This window comes from Megascapheus bottae, chromosome 11 (assembly GCF_031878675.1).
Source record: "Megascapheus bottae isolate mThoBot1 chromosome 11, mThoBot2.hap1, whole genome shotgun sequence".
NCBI lineage: Eukaryota > Metazoa > Chordata > Mammalia > Rodentia > Geomyidae > Megascapheus > Megascapheus bottae.
Window position 1 is genome coordinate 56918482 of NC_143519.1, and position 15720 is coordinate 56934201.

Sequence of the window (15720 nt, forward strand, 5' to 3'; positions counted from 1 at the left end):
TGGTAGGCAAACATCCTAACACTAAGCTATTATCAAAAACAGGTTATTTCCCTATAACTTAACCATAGTAAGAGGAAAATAGCTAAGAACATTATTGTGTCTAAATTAATAGTTTTATAATGAAGCTATATAAAATACAAGGGAATAATAGGTTTTTACAGGAATTCAGAAAAACAGCAAATTATTTAGAAAATAGTTCTAAATTTTTTTGATTGGTAGGAAAAATGACTGTAAAGTTAAAATAATATTCTAAATGAAATATTAATGTCATCTAAACTAATGTTAATTCACTATTGTACTTGTTTTAGTATATCCTTAGAACAAAATTTTATAATTGTATATATGGCCAGTTTGAATGCCATGAATCTCTGACATTGTCTTTAATTCTGTATATTCTAACTCATCTAGAAGGTAAAGAATACCTAAGTATGTACTAAGTACATAACTATTTAGAAAATAAGTGACTATTCAAGAATAAAATAACATCTAGTCTTAAAACTGAAAATATTAAAAAGGTGCAAATAAAGTATCCATGTTAAATTTTTACTCACCTGGTATTGAGCCATTAACGCCAATGGATTATTGTTTTGACTGTTATCAAATGTTAAAACGTCAAAAACTCCAACACAATTTACTCGTAACCTTCAAGGACCAGACAATTTAAATAATTATGATGGTTTTCTCACTATATATTAATGATTATTAAACAATACCTCAAACATTAGAAAAGAGTTCAAACTTCTATTTATTCTATCTTCCATCCCCACCTCAGTCCTACATAATTACCAACTATTTTTAGAGATAAGGAAAATAAGGCTCAGCAAAACTCCAAATATAAAGTTACTGATAAAGCCAGGATGAAAAATTATAAAGTTATTAAAATAAACAATTCACATTTTTTACCACCCCAAGATCCTTATTAGTTGTTATGCATGAAAAATAATGTTAGCTTGCTAATGACACTTGCTAAAAATGTACTAGGCATTACTCTAACCATCTTACACATATTAATTCACTCAATTCTTAAGAGTTCATGAAACAAGTATCTCAAAAATAACAATAATAGTACCTATCTAATGAACTTACTGAGGCACAGAAAAGTTAATTAGCTAGATATATAAATAGCAATTAACAAAGCCCAGATAGAGACCCTGGGAACCTGCTATGCAACTCAAGCCAATTCTCAAAATTATAGCATCTCAAAACTCAAGCGATACCATGATCTGTTATTTGGTTATAACATTCTCAAAGCATGAGATTCAATTGGCAGCAACATCATATAAGCATTCCTTAAAAGTACAAATTCTTGGTTGGTCGCTACTAGTGGCTCAGACCTGTAATCCTAGCTACTCACGAGGCTGAGATTTGGAGAAAGTAGAGGACTACAGTCTCCAAAGTAATCAGTAAAATTTGTGCTGGAGGCATGGCTCAGTATCAGAGTACCAGGTGAGAAGCAAGCAAGCCAAGCAAGAGCAATGCCTTGAGTTCAAATTCTTTTACCAGCAAACAAACAAAACAAAACAAACAAAAGCAAATTCTCAGGCCCTACTGCAAACTTACCAGCTCTGAACGTAGAGCCCAACAATCTGTAGCTAAGCCCTTCAGGAGACTCTGACTCATGCTATAATTTGAAAGCCATAATGCTGCATAAGAAACTTGTACTGATATTACTTCTCTAGTCATTTAATACTGAAACCCCCAAAATCTTACTAACACTTTTAAAAATTCCTGGATAATAACTAGACATTCTGTTAAGACAGCAATCTTTTTAAGAAACTTACATAGGTATTAAAAGTCACAGCAAGGGCTGGGAATTTGGCCTAGTGGTATAGTTCTTGCCTAGCATGCATGAAGACCTGGGTTCAATTCCTTGGTATCACATACATTAAAAAAAAAAAAAAAGCCGGAAGTGGTGTTGAGGCTTAAGTAGTAGAGCTCTAGCATTGAGAAAGTCCAAAGACAGTGCTCAGGCCCTGAGTTCAAGCCCAGGAATGATGGGGGGGGAAAAAAAAGGTCACAGCAGGGGCTGGGAGTTGGGCCTAGTGGTAGAGTGCTTACCTAGCATATATGAAGACCCAGGTTTGATTCCTTGATACCAAAGTGGTGCTGTGGCTCAAGGGAGAGCTCTAACCTTGAGAAAGCCCAAAGACAGTGCTCAGGCCCTGAGTTCAAGCCCCAGGACTGGTGCAAAAAAAAAAAAAAGAAAAAGAAAAAGAAAAAAAAAGTCATGGCAGTTCTTCTGAATGAAAGGTAGAAAAGGTAAAAATTAAAACAAGCATCCCCAGGTGCCAGTAGTCCTAGCTACAATTTTCAGGAGGCTGAGATCTAAGGATTGTGGTTCAAAGCTAGCTCAGCACAAAGTGGTAAAGTGCTAGCCTTGAGTAAAAGAGCTCAGTGCTCAGATCCTGAGTTCAAGCCGTAGGACCAACCCGCACCCCCTTGCCCCTAAAAAAAAAAAATCATTCTTTATTCATTGTCATAAGTTAGATGGTTAATAAAGAAACTTAAACATAAAATGCTAGTTACCTTGTTTTGCCAGTTATCAGAATTTTTGTTGGGTCCATAACTCGACATGCCAGGCCTGCTGTGTGAATGGTACGTAGAGCAGAACTCAACTGAACAATGTATGCCCAAATGAGAGATTCTGGCAATAATCCAGCATGCTGTCTGGGCAATGGCCCATCGTGCTGACCTACAAAGCAAGTAAATTTAAAAAATGACATTTTTTCATATGTAATCAACTAAACAGGCTGGAACAGCTGCACTAAAATTAAGAAAATTCAATTATGTTCACAGTATGTGTGTTTATAATTTCAGTGTATTAGTAGGAATTCATCAAACAAACTGAAAGTTCAAAGCCAGCCCAGGCACCAAAGTCTGTGAGACTCATCTCCAATTAGTCACCAGAAAGCCGTAAGGGATAGGGCGGTAGCTTTGAGCTGAAGAACTCAGGAACAATGCCCAGGCCCAAGTCCCACGACCAACAAGCCCCCCCCCCCCCCCCCACAGCAAAAAAATTTACTGCTGCTGGGCACCAGTGGCTCATGCCAACAATCCTAGCTACTCAGGAGGCTGAGAAATGAGGAATGTGGCTCAAAGCCAGTCTGAGAAGAAAAGTCTGTGAGACTCTTAACTACAATCAACTACAAAAAGACAGTTGTGGCCCAGAGCCCAAACCCCAGGACCAGCCAAAATTTAAAAAAAAAGAAAAAGAAAAAAGGAATTACTGTGAATGTATGGGGTTGGGGTGATGTGGCTGAAGTTGTAGAGCACCTGCCTAGCAAGCAAAAGGTCATGAGTTCACATCACAATACCAGGAAAATTGAGCAACTATGATTAAAAGAAGTACAGAGGTTAGTACTTTAACTGTGGACAATACTTAAATGTTACAAACACTCAAATGAGGGATGAAGAACTAGTTCGTATCAACTTGGCAAGCAAGCCTAGTGTCAGAAAAAGAAGGTGGAAAATCCTAGGAGTTTGGCCTAGTGGTAGAATGCTTATCTAGTATGCACAAAGACATAGGTTCAATTCCTTGGTACCACATACATACAAAAAACCTGGAAGTGGTGCTATGGCTCAAGTGGTAGAGCTCTAATCTGGAGAAAAACCCAAGGACAGTGCTCAAGTCCTAAGGTCAAGCCCCAAGACTGGGGGGAAAGAAAAAAAAAAGTGAAAATTCTTTTTTTTTTTTTTTTGCCAGTCTTGGAGCTTGAACTCAGGGCCTGTGCCCTGTCCCTGAGCTTCATCTGCTCAAGGTTAGCACTCTACCACTTGAGCCACAGTGCCAATTCTGGCTTTTCCTGTTTATGTGGCACCGAGGAATCAAACCCAAGGCTTCGTGCATGCTAGGCAAGCACTCTACTACTGAGCCACATTCCCCAGCCAGAAGGGGGGAAATTCTAGTGATACTTTAAAATACTGGAGAAAGAACTGATATATTAATGTTGACATTTTCAGCAATTCCTAAACACAAACAATGAAATGTTTCTATTCTAAACTGGAGAAAATGTTGTGAGGGAAGGAGTAATTCATCTGTCTGTATTTGGAGTGAACCCACAGTGTAGATAAAGGCCGTTGCTACTGGTATCGGGTCACTGCCCAGACATTCTGCAACATGTAAGAGAGCCTCTGCAAAAACCATTACTCCAAATGTCAACACGGCTGAGGGTTAAAACCAGCTATAAATTAAAGCCAACAGTCACTTCACAGGTGTTATTACTAAAATAAATTTGAACAACCATATTTGTCTATAAGAAAAGTTATACCACATCCCTTTCAACAAAATTATGCATGTGTCTGCAAATGATATGACAAAAGGAAAAAGGTGACCACACAACAGGACCAAATTTTAATGTAAAACAGCCATTATAACCACAACTTATTTTTTCAACTGTCAGAAGGCAAAAAGCAAGGTCATAAGCAAGCATAAATTTTTTAATAAATAGTATTTGAAGGAGTCACAATCTGAAAGACACTATAATGTAAACTCAAATCTTGTCTCTCCTTTTTAACTTGTCATCTATGTTTTTAAGAAAATCCTTAAAAGATTAAAAGCCACGGTAACAATGTCATTCTTCTTTCTTGGCAACAACACCAGAAAATAATGTACTCTTTCTCCAAAATTGTTTACCTTTTAAATAAGTAATTAAAGCACCCTCGTTCTTTACAAAGTGTGGGAAGGGGGTGGTGGTGGTGTTTTTTTTTTTTTTTTTTTTTTTTACCAGTTCTATGGCTTGAACTCACGGCCTGGGCACTCTCCCAGTTGCTTTTGCTCAAGGCTAGCACTCTACTACTCAAGCAACAACATCACTTTCAGCTTTTTCTACTTCTATGGTAGTAAGGAATGGAGCCCAAGGCTTCATGCATGCTAGGCAAGCACTCTACCACTAAGACACATTCGAAGCTCCTACAAAGTTTTTGCTTTTGCACTTTTTTGGCCAATCCTGGGGCTTGAACCCAGGGCCTGAGCACTCTCCTTGGGCTTTCTTCAAGGCTGGTGCTCTACCACTTGACCCACAACAGTACTTCGACTTTTCTATATTATGTGGTACCAAGGAACTAAACCTGGGTCTTTGTGCATGTTAGGCAAGCACTGTACCATTAGGTCAAACTCCTGGCCCCCACTACAAAATTTTAACTGTAAAATGTTTAAGTAAATTTCAAACACTAATTATATTAACAAAAAATGTTTTTCTTCACTTGATAAAGCAGTTACTCCCTGAAATGTTAAGTCAAACAGTGGACAGCAACCGTAATATAATGTTAAAATTACATGATTTTCACCACTTTGATCTCAATAATTTAAATGAACAAAATAAGGTAAAAGACTACATGTTTAGGAGCTGGGTCTAGGGGTAGAGTGCTTGCCTAGCATGCATGAAGTCCTAGGTTGAATTCCTTGGTACCATATACATAGAAAAGCTGGAAGTAGTGCTGTGGCTCAAGTGTCAGGGCACTAGGCCTTGAGAAAAAAAGTATCCAAGGACAGTGCTCAGGCCCTGAGTTCAAGCCCCAGGTCTGGCACCTTCTCCCCCTCACCCCTCCAAAAAAAGATTATGTTTAGAAAAGCAATCATACAAATATCTTCTAGTCACACCAGGCTCTAAGGGAATCTAATTACATTGATCAAATATAAAAATAGAAGTATTTAAATTGAAGATACTATGTAACAAAATGACAAAAGCCCAATAATGCTAAAGGAGAAAAAAATGATGTTGTAAAAACAAAAAGGAATATACTATAGATTTGTCATTTTTTTTCTGGTGTGAAGCCAGTTGTCTTTTCAAAACAACTTTATTAAAAAAGCATTCTAATTTTTAAAAATCTTTGAGGAAGGGGGTGGAAGATACTAGTGTTTTGAACTCAGGGCCTAGCAATTATTAGGCTGGTACATACTACCTGTGCCACAGCCCTTTTTTGCTTTATTCCCCCCGCCCCACACACATAGTGTATCAAATTTATATCTGGGCTGTTCTGAAATGTAAGCATTCTATTTATGCTTCCTATTTAGCTGAGATGACAGGCACGTAGGTAGGAGCTCGATAGCTTTTTGTTAAAGCTAGCATTGAAACATAGGTCCCCTGCTCTCTGCCTACCAAGGAGACAAGATTACAGGGTGTGAATTACTACACTTATTTTGGAGTGGCAAAACTTGTTAACATATTCCTAGTTATCTCAAACATCAGATACCTACGTCTTTTCCAACACCTAAACCTCAGAAAATATACAAGATATTATTTTCTAACTTTTAACAGATCAAGATTTCTTTCTTAAAGAAGGATCTTAAACACTTACATGGATAGATGTATATTATTGTTCCACAGAGCAAAAAGCATTTGTCAACATATACTTTGCTTGCATCTTTTTCTTACCCCACTTTCTCTTCGTGAAATAGGCATCAGCATTAGGGTCATTAAAGTGCCTGCTCATCATTGTTTCTCCTCCAGCATGGAAATCATAAGCAAACACAAGAGCTTAAAACAAAACACAAAAATTTTTTACTGAAATCTGGCTTCAGATAATGAAGCTTACCAGCAGGAAAATTTTTAATACAAGTTACTCACAAGGCTCGGAAAATGCTTTAGTGGTAAATACTTCACGAAGGGTTACAATATTTGAGTGCTGGATTTTTTTCCACATATCAACCAATACCATACACTTTGTGTTAACAAGACGAAAACCTAAAAAAGAAAATTTTCTACTATAATAAATGGCACCATCTGGTATTTCCAAGAGGAATGTCAAAAGTATATATCTATTGATATATTGATTTATTATCCTTTAAATTTATACACTGATAAATCAGTATACTCAAGACAGTTGGAATAATCTTAGCCTGAACAATAAAATTATAACAAAGGAAAATTTATCTTCCTTACCATGTATCCTCCGAAGGCAATATGGCAAATCATCTTTGCTATTTACAGCTTTGTAGCAAGATGTAATATATCCAAAATTACTTGATTTTTGAATCCGGTTTGGGGGTGGCAGTGGTTCTAGAGGGAATAGGCTGTGGTAGCTGTCAACCTCTGTAGGAACTGCTGGAATAAATTGGGGAAGAAAATTTTCAATTACAGACATTCCGAAATCCCTCCCCAGTAAAGTAGAAATCATTTACACATCACAAAAGCCTGCATTATGGAAGTGTAGATAACTTAGTAGCAATAAAAATAGGCATTATAAAACAACCAAAGACCAATAAAGTTGCACTAAATTTTTTTTCCTATATGTCAAACACAGTTTTTCTTTCTAAGAAATACTTAACAGATGATGGACAGATGAATAAATGCTTTAAATTTACTAGAATGTATCACTTGAGATATTAAACGCTTATTAATCAACAGTGTAGGAAGGAAGCTTCCCTGGTAAAAGAGCAGCAGTAAGACTGGCAAGTTGAGAGGCACAGAAAAACTGCCAAGAGTAGTGGAGGCAAGAAGTAGGTAGAAGAGAATAGCTGGACAGCAAGAAGTTAACACTTAAGGCCTCATATCACCTAGGTACAAGGTGATCAACACCCCTCCCACCACAGGACAGTAACACTTAGCAAGCAGAGATCTTTCTTGTGGAGGAGATATAGAGGCCTCGGGCCCAAACTCAGAGACTTTTTTCCAGTGCCAATACCTTAGTTGTCAGGAGCCCCATACCTGACTCCTGTGCTGCCATCTGAGCAGTCAAAGGCTCAGGGCTGGCTGCTACTGCCACTGTTATCCACTGCTGCTGCAAACATCAAAAGGGCCTGGAATAACTCTTTACCTATCTACAATTTTTATTTTGGTGGATCAAAAGAACCACCCTGTAGGTAAGATATCAATCCATGTGTTGCCCAACAGTAAATATGAGCAGACCTTCAACATCTCATTGCAATGCCTGCTGTCATCTCTGACCACTTTCCTGTTAAGCTCTTTGAGTTCTTACTGATATGTAAGGTAATTTTTTAAGTTAGGTTCTTTCTCGTTTGTATAGACTGCAAATATCTTTTCCCTAGGCATACATTTGATATCTCCCCCACCTCGCTTTGGAGGAGGGACTTTAGATCATTTTAAATTTTAATTTAGTGAAAGTACAAATTATTCTTCATCCTTCCCTTCCCCCACCTTATCAGAGTGATCTACTTTTAGGCCCCTGCTGCCACTGCAAAAAGTCATCACAGACCTTCTTGCCTAGACTGGCCTGGCCCTGAGATTCTCAGCATCCCACATAGTTTGGAATGGTAAGTGTGCACCACTCATCCAGCTATTAGCTGAGAAGGGATCTCATAGACTTTTCTATTCTGGATGGCCTTAAACCAAGATCTTCCTATTCTAAGCCTTTAAAGTAGCTATAATTGTAGGTGCTAACCACCAACAATCGGTTTGTATTTACCTCTGCGTCCTATACAAGAAATGTTTTACAATAAAAATGCTAAATCTATCCACTTATGTTGAGTAGAGTTCTAAAAACTTTAGGTATGTAAATTCCTAATCTAAATTAGTCAAATTTTAAACATAATTTAGAATTAATCTTTGTCTCTCTATATTAAAACATCATTGTTTAAAATAGTTTTCTATATGTCCCCATTAATACACAATGTGTCTTGGTCCTCTGTTTCATTTACCAACTGATCTATTTTTATATCTCTATATCACACTGTTTTTATTATAAACTTGATAAAAGCCCCTATTCATTTTTCTATTTATTTATTTACTTATTTATTTATTTTTGCCAGTCCTGGGCTTGAGCTCAGGGCCTGAGCAATGTCCTTGGACTTTCTCAAGGCTAGAGGGCTAGAGCTCTACACTTGAGCCTCAGCACCACTTCCGGCTTTTTTCTACATGTGGTACAGAGGAATTGAACCCCGGTCTTCATGCATGTTAGGCAAGCACTTTAACCACTGGGCCAAACTCCTGGCCCCTCATTTTTCATTTTATATAGACTATATTGTTGAAAATAGTTTTAGCTCTTTAGTCTTTCAAAAAATCCATGAAAAGCACTGTTTTTTTGTTTTGTTTTTGCCAGTTGTGGGGCTTGAACTCAGGGCCTGAGCACTGTCCTTGGATTTTCTCAAGGCTACAACTCTACCACTTGAGCCTCAGCACAACTTCTGGCTTTTTTTTCTATGTATGTGGTATCGAGGAATTGAACCTGGGTCTTCGTGCATGCTAGGCAAATACTCTACCACTAGGCCAAACTCCCGGCCCAAGCACTGTTATATCTTGATTAGAATTATACTACATATAGATGAGTTCAGAAAAACTCCATGATAACCATCCTCTTAATTAGGAATACTTTACTGTTGTTCTTCCCTTTTTATTTTTTAAATGTAACATCCTAATAATCTTCCGCCCCTCTTTTCTCCATTGAGATGTTACCTACTATATTATTTGGTAGTGATATTACAATTATATTTGAAATTCTAGGTATGGGTCTACAGAAATGCAATTGATATGTTAATTTTCTAGGCCATCTTTTTTTTCTAAATGCTATTTATTAATTTGAAATAAATTGTAGTTCTACAATTTATAGATAACAGACTTATTATTGACCTAACTAGGATATTAAATATTGGAAAGATCAGCCACAAAACAGCCAAAGATACTCCTTTAGTTCTCTTTTTTGACAGTCCTTGAGCTTGAACTGGGGTCTGAGGCTTGGGTTTTCCCAAAGCTAGAGCTCTACCACTTGAACCACACCACCAGGTTTTACTGTGTATATGGTAACAAGGAATCAAACCCAAGTCTTTGTGCATGCTAAGCAAGCACTCTTACCATTAGGCCAAACTCCTGGCCCTCCTTTTAAGTCTTTAGCAATCAAGTTAACACACATTGGTTTGTGCTGAATACTTGATCATAATTTTATATTTTGAGATATCACCATTCACATAAAGTTAGCTAAGGTAGGAAATTTAACTCTAATAAAAGAATTATTATGGTACAGTTATAAAAACCAAGGTTTAAATCCTGACTTTGGGCTGGGGATGAAGTTTAGTGGTAGAGTACTTGTCTGGCAAGGGCTGCCCTTGGTTCATTTCTCAGCAACACCAATACTTGAAACAGATGGGTGGGTAGGTGGTAGGTAGGTAAGCAGGTAAGTAGGTGGGTGAGTAGATAGAACTTGATTCAGGAAACCATTAGTCATTAGTTCTACAGATAAGGTATTCAAACTTGTTCCACATGGAAAATAGAGAAAAAAATAATATGTCATGTTTATGAGAAATAAAAGATAGGAGCATACTCAGCAGCACACAGTAAAATAAAATGTAATAGTAAAGACCTTTCCCCTTCTGCTTATGAAACTACAAGCCACTGAGCATGGTGGCTCACACCTGTAATCCTAGGTACTCAGGAGGCTGAGATCTGAGGATCAAGGTTCAAAGCCAGCCCAGGCACAAAAGGACCTGAGACTCTTATCTCCAATATACCTTTAGAAAATGGGAAGTGAGGCTTAGCTCAAGGGTAGGGTGGTAGCCTTGAGCTGAAGAGCTCAGGGACAATGCCCAGGCCACTCCCTCCCCCCCCCAAAAAAAACCCAAAACCCTACAAGCCATTGATTTTTAGGAAATGATACTACCTAAGTGCACAGTGACAAAAACTCTGCCAGTTTTAAAACTACAATTAAATAGTCTAGAATGCTGTTAGGGGAATTGAAATAATCAGGTAACTAGGTAATTTTGGAGTGCTTCTTAATAATATATAAAACATACACTAATTATAATATTGTTTAAAATGGACACTGACTCAACATGCATTTTACCTGGCATGTCTGCTTGATCAATTTGAGCCATTGTTATTAAATGTCTGTTGATCAGCTCCTAAAAAAGGAAACAAGTATACTGATTTTTGAAGCAATACTGAAACCCGGATTTTCTACTGTGCATTTTTTCAAATCCTTTTTCTTTGTCAATAACAGAGCCAACACTAGTTATATTTTTATAATTATGTAATTTTGAAAAGATCGCTTTCAAAACACCAAAGTTACATTTGCTTGAAAGTTATTAAAATGTCTGTGAAAGAATGATTAACATATCATTATAACACATCAGAGAACTCTGCAATTTTTAAAACCTTCTCATACTTGTCAATTTTTCACATTTGAGCTGCTTATGTACAGAAAGCAGATTTCTCTACTGGCCAAAGATAAAATACACACAAGTGTACTTCCTATATTGAATTAAATTCTTAACAAAGTGACTCAAATGAGAGCAAATAAGAAGACACTCATTAAATAACTAGACATAAAACATCAAGTACTAAGAATGTTAAAGATTTATTCTGCCAATCTTCCTCAATTTTTGAGTGATCTAAAAAAACTTCTATTTTCTTTAGGTAGCTGTAAAAAGGAGTTGCCATTCAACAGAAGTTTATGAATATAATCTCTCTTGATAGATGTCACTCTCACCTACCACTCCCATTCTGTCCCTTTCCTTATTTTCTTAATTTTTTAGGTTAAATACTGATTTTTTTGCCATTTATTCGTTTTTGCAGGGTTTTTTTGGTTTTTTGCCCATTCTAAGGCTTCAATTCAGCCTAGGTGCAGTCTCTGAGCTCCTTTTGGTCAAGGTTAGCACTCTACCACTTGAGCCACAATGCTATGTCTGGCTTTTTCTGTGATTTAATTAGAGATAAGAGTCTCACAGACTTTCCTGTCTGGGCTGGCTTTAAAGTATGATCCTCAGATCCCAACAACCTCTTAAGTAGGTAGGATTACAGGAATGAACTACTAGCATCCACCTGAATGTTTTGCCATACAACAAAGCAATTTGCACATACATCTTGATCCTTTCCATATCTGTTGTTAATATTTTGAGGCAAACTTTATTTAGCCTCAAAACTTCTATGAGGCAAACTGTAGCTTCAAACTTCTGCCTTAGCCTCTCTAGTGCTGGATTTGTATGTAGGTAAGCATCTCCATGCCTTACACCTATCTGTTCAATATGCAAATGTGCACTACAAGTAAACTGAGCTAGAATACTTCCCAGGAAGGCAGAGGAGGTGCTTGCTATCAATAGGGTTATTGTGACTCTCCAAGAGCCCAGGTCAGCCAGGTACAAGGTAAGCAGCAACACAGAGCACTGCTGAGCACTTAACATGCCAGAGAAGACAACACTGTTCAGGTCATTATTTGTATCATTGTGTTATAGTTTGTTCTTATATATTTATTTGTTCCACTATTTTGTAATCAGAGCAAAGTGAGAAGTTCAACTAGTCAACTAACTATTCCCCAAACGAAATGAGACATTTATCCTTCTATAAGTACAACTGTTATCTATAATTATGTTTTTATTTTATTTGTTGGGATAACGTATACATTGTTATATTCATCAGATAGTAAGTGCACTACTTCTCCCACACTGATACCCCTCTCACGGTTTTGTCCCCGTCCCTCCTCCCACCCCCTCCCAATCATCTTGTTTCCCCCTTTCCCTATTTTAAATAAACAACCATATATACAATATACTAGGTAACAAAGTCAGATACAATAACAACGTAAGATTAACCATAAGGGCAAACAAAGAGAAGAGAACATGGTACGTTAAGAACAACAATCACACAAGATAAACCTCATTTCCATATCCTAGAGTTCATTTCATTTAATCTCATCCTATATGACCTTATGTACCTAGGTTTTGAGCTACTGTAATCCTCTGCTAGGAGGGTCTTAGATGTGTACTATTATTACAAATGAGGGAAACCACTGAGCCCATGTTCCTTTGGGTCTGGCTTACTTCACGTAATATGATTTTTTCCAAGTCTTTCCATTTCCTGATGGCATAGAATTTCATTATGTATAAGTACCACATCTTCTTGATCCAATCAATTACTGAGGGGCATCTGGGTTGATTCCATGTCTTAGCTATAGTAAATAATGCTGCACTGAATATTGTTGTGCTAGTGTCTTCAATATGTCCTTGTTTCTGGACATTTGGGTAAATGCCAAGGAGTGGGATTCCTGGGTCATGGGGAGAAAGGGTACCTATGTTTAGTCTTTTGAGGAATCACCATATTGCTTTCCAGAATGGCTGAACAAGTTTACCCTCCCATCAACAATGTAGTAGTGATCCCTCCTGGCTACTTCCCTACCAGCATCTGTTATTAGATTTCTTGATCATGGCCATTCTAACTGGAGGAGGAATCTCAAAGTTTTGGTTTGCATTTCTTTTATGGCCAGAGCTGTTGAATGTTTCTTCATGTATCTACAGGCCATTCTTATTTCCATCTAAAGAAGTGTCTTAAGTCTTTAGCCTACCTTTTAATGGGATGGTTGTTTCTTTGAGGATTTGTTTTCGAGAGATCCAAGTTTTTGAGCCCTACAATTATTATTATTATTATTATTATTATTATTATTATATTATTTGCCAATCCTGGCCTTGACCTCAGGGCCCGAGCACTGTCCTTGGACTTTCTCAAGGCTAGAGATCTACCACTTGCGCCTCAGCACCATTTCTGGCTTTTTTCTATGTATGTGGTGCGAAGGAATTGAATCCCAGTCTTTGTGCACGCTAGGCAAGCATTCTACCACTAGGCCAAACTCCCGGCCCCCTACAATTATTTTTAAGATAAGAACAGCTGAAGAAACAACTGGGGCCTGGGGCTAAGGAATGCTACCACAGTTGGGCACAGGATTAGTGGGCAAGTAGTTCTTGGTTGTGGACACTGCTAGTGTAGTGAGCCTTTCCCTGGAAAGCCCTGCAGCAATGGAGGTACTGCTAACACAGTACACCAGCTCAAAGTTGGAGTCATTCCTATAAGAATATTTAATAGTGAGTTATTTTGTTGGTTACAGTTCCCAAGAAATTAAAATTTAGCTTTGCAATTTTTAACATGATTACTGTTTCTCTTCAAATCTCTCAAATTGTTTTCATCTATACACAATAAATAATCGAATGGGGCAAACTCTTCTTTAGTAACCTGTCAGGCAATGTGGCTCAAGGGAATGCCATGCTTGCTTATGTAGTAGCTCTGCCATCAATAATCAGGAGGGTTTCCCACTTCAGATATGGATATGGCCACACTGTCTATCCTACAATGATCTGAGACATTCTGGTCAGTAAAAAGTTTTGTGCAAACTTACTATAACAGGTTACTAGCAAATGTTACCCAAACATGAATGGCACGGACCTGAGACTTTGTTTCACCACCTCACCATGTGGATGCCAGTGCCCAAAGATTTCTAGGATGGGCACTGTTTTCAATATTACTAACTTAAAGTCACATTTCTAGAGATGTTAAAGTATGTAAATTCTAATCATCAGGTGCCAGTGAGATCCTGGCTACTCAGGAAGCTGAGATCTGTGGATAGTGGGTTGAAGTCAATCCCAGCAGGAAAGTCTGTAAGAATCGTATCTCCCACTAATGACCAAAAAAGTACGAAATGGGGGGGGGGGGGTTGGAAGTTTGGCCTAATGGTAGAGTCTTACCTAGCATGCACAAAAATACAGGTTTGATTCCTCGGTGCCACATACATAGAAAAAGCCAGAAGTGGTGCTGAGGCTCAAGGTTTAGCTTTGAGACAGCCCAAGGATAGTGCTTAGGCCCTGAACTCAAGCCCAGGACTGGCCAAAAAAAAAAAAAAAAAAAAAAAAAGTAGGAAATGGGGATGTGGCTCAAGCAGTGTAACACCATTCTTGAGTGAAAAACCTAAGACACAGCACGTAGGGCCAATAGAAGCCCAGTACTGGCACAACTCCCAAACATATGTATGGAATATATGAACATATGTACATATGTAATTATGTATGCATGTTTTAGCTCTAATACATCACAAACCATAGGACTAGTCAATTCTGTGCCTAAAAACCTAGAGCCCAGCACTACAAATTTGATTAAAAAAATTCATTCTAAAATCATTGCGCAATGTCTGGGGAAGTAACTTAATAGAACACTTGATTTTTTTTTTTTTTTTTTGCCAGTCCTAGGCCTTCATGCATGGTAGGCAAGCACTCTACCACTAAGCCAAACTCCCAGCCCAACACTTGATTTCTTACCCCAGAGAGAAAATTAATTCTTATTTATTTATTTATTTATTTATTTTTGCCCGTCATCGGCTTGAGCTCAGGCCTGAGCTCTACCACTTGAGCCTCAGCACCATTTCTGGCTTTTTTCTATGTATGTGGTACCGAGGAATCGAACCCGGGTCTTCGTGCATGCTAGGCAAGCACTCTACCACTAGGCCAAACTCCCGGCCCCCAGAGAGAAAATTATTGTATTCATTAAATCAATTTCTAAAAGAAAAAAATTTTTTTTTAAAAAAAATTTTATGGGTCATAGGGCTTGATCTCAGCCTGGGCACTGTCCCTGAGCTCAAGGCTACCGCCCTACCCCCAGGCCTGGGTATTGTCCCAGAACTCTATGACTCAAGGCTACCACTCTACCCTTGAGCCAAGCCCCACTACCCCTTTTCTAGAGGTTAATTGGGAGATAAGAGTCTCAGGTCCTTTAGTGCCTGGGCTAGCTTTGAACTCAGATCTCAGCCTCCTGAGATTGCAGGCGTGAGCCACCATGACTGTCTTAAAAAACCAAACAAAAAAACAAAAACTATTTCTTAAAATCAAAGTACAAAACAAAATTCTACATATCAAATATCTAGTTATTATTTTAAAAAAAAGATTAGGTCTTTTTTTTTGGTCCATCATGGGGCTTGAACTCTGGGCCTGGGCACTGTGCCTGAGTTCTTCAGTTCAAGGCTAGTGCTCTACGACTTTGAGCCACAGCACCACTTCTGGTTTTCTGGTGGTTAACTGGA

General features: G+C 38.0%; 1 protein-coding gene across 4 annotated transcripts in view; it reads right to left on the reverse strand.

Annotated features, from left to right (window-relative positions):
* Nucleotides 1-15720, reverse strand: part of Pan3 (poly(A) specific ribonuclease subunit PAN3) — a 135624-nt gene that overhangs the window by 18803 nt on the left and 101101 nt on the right. For 3 of the 4 annotated variants that reach the window (XM_090342334.1, XM_090342333.1, XM_090342336.1), the window contains 6 exons: nucleotides 10732-10789; nucleotides 6882-7043; nucleotides 6567-6683; nucleotides 6375-6476; nucleotides 2527-2692; nucleotides 552-642 (listed from right to left, as the gene is read on the reverse strand). In XM_090342334.1, coding sequence (XP_090198460.1) covers nucleotides 552-642; nucleotides 2527-2692; nucleotides 6375-6476; nucleotides 6567-6683; nucleotides 6882-7043; nucleotides 10732-10789 — 696 coding nt within the window. The remainder of the gene's footprint in view (nucleotides 1-551; nucleotides 643-2526; nucleotides 2693-6374; nucleotides 6477-6566; nucleotides 6684-6881; nucleotides 7044-10731; nucleotides 10790-15720) is intronic. The other variant, XM_090342335.1, reaches the window with a different exon arrangement.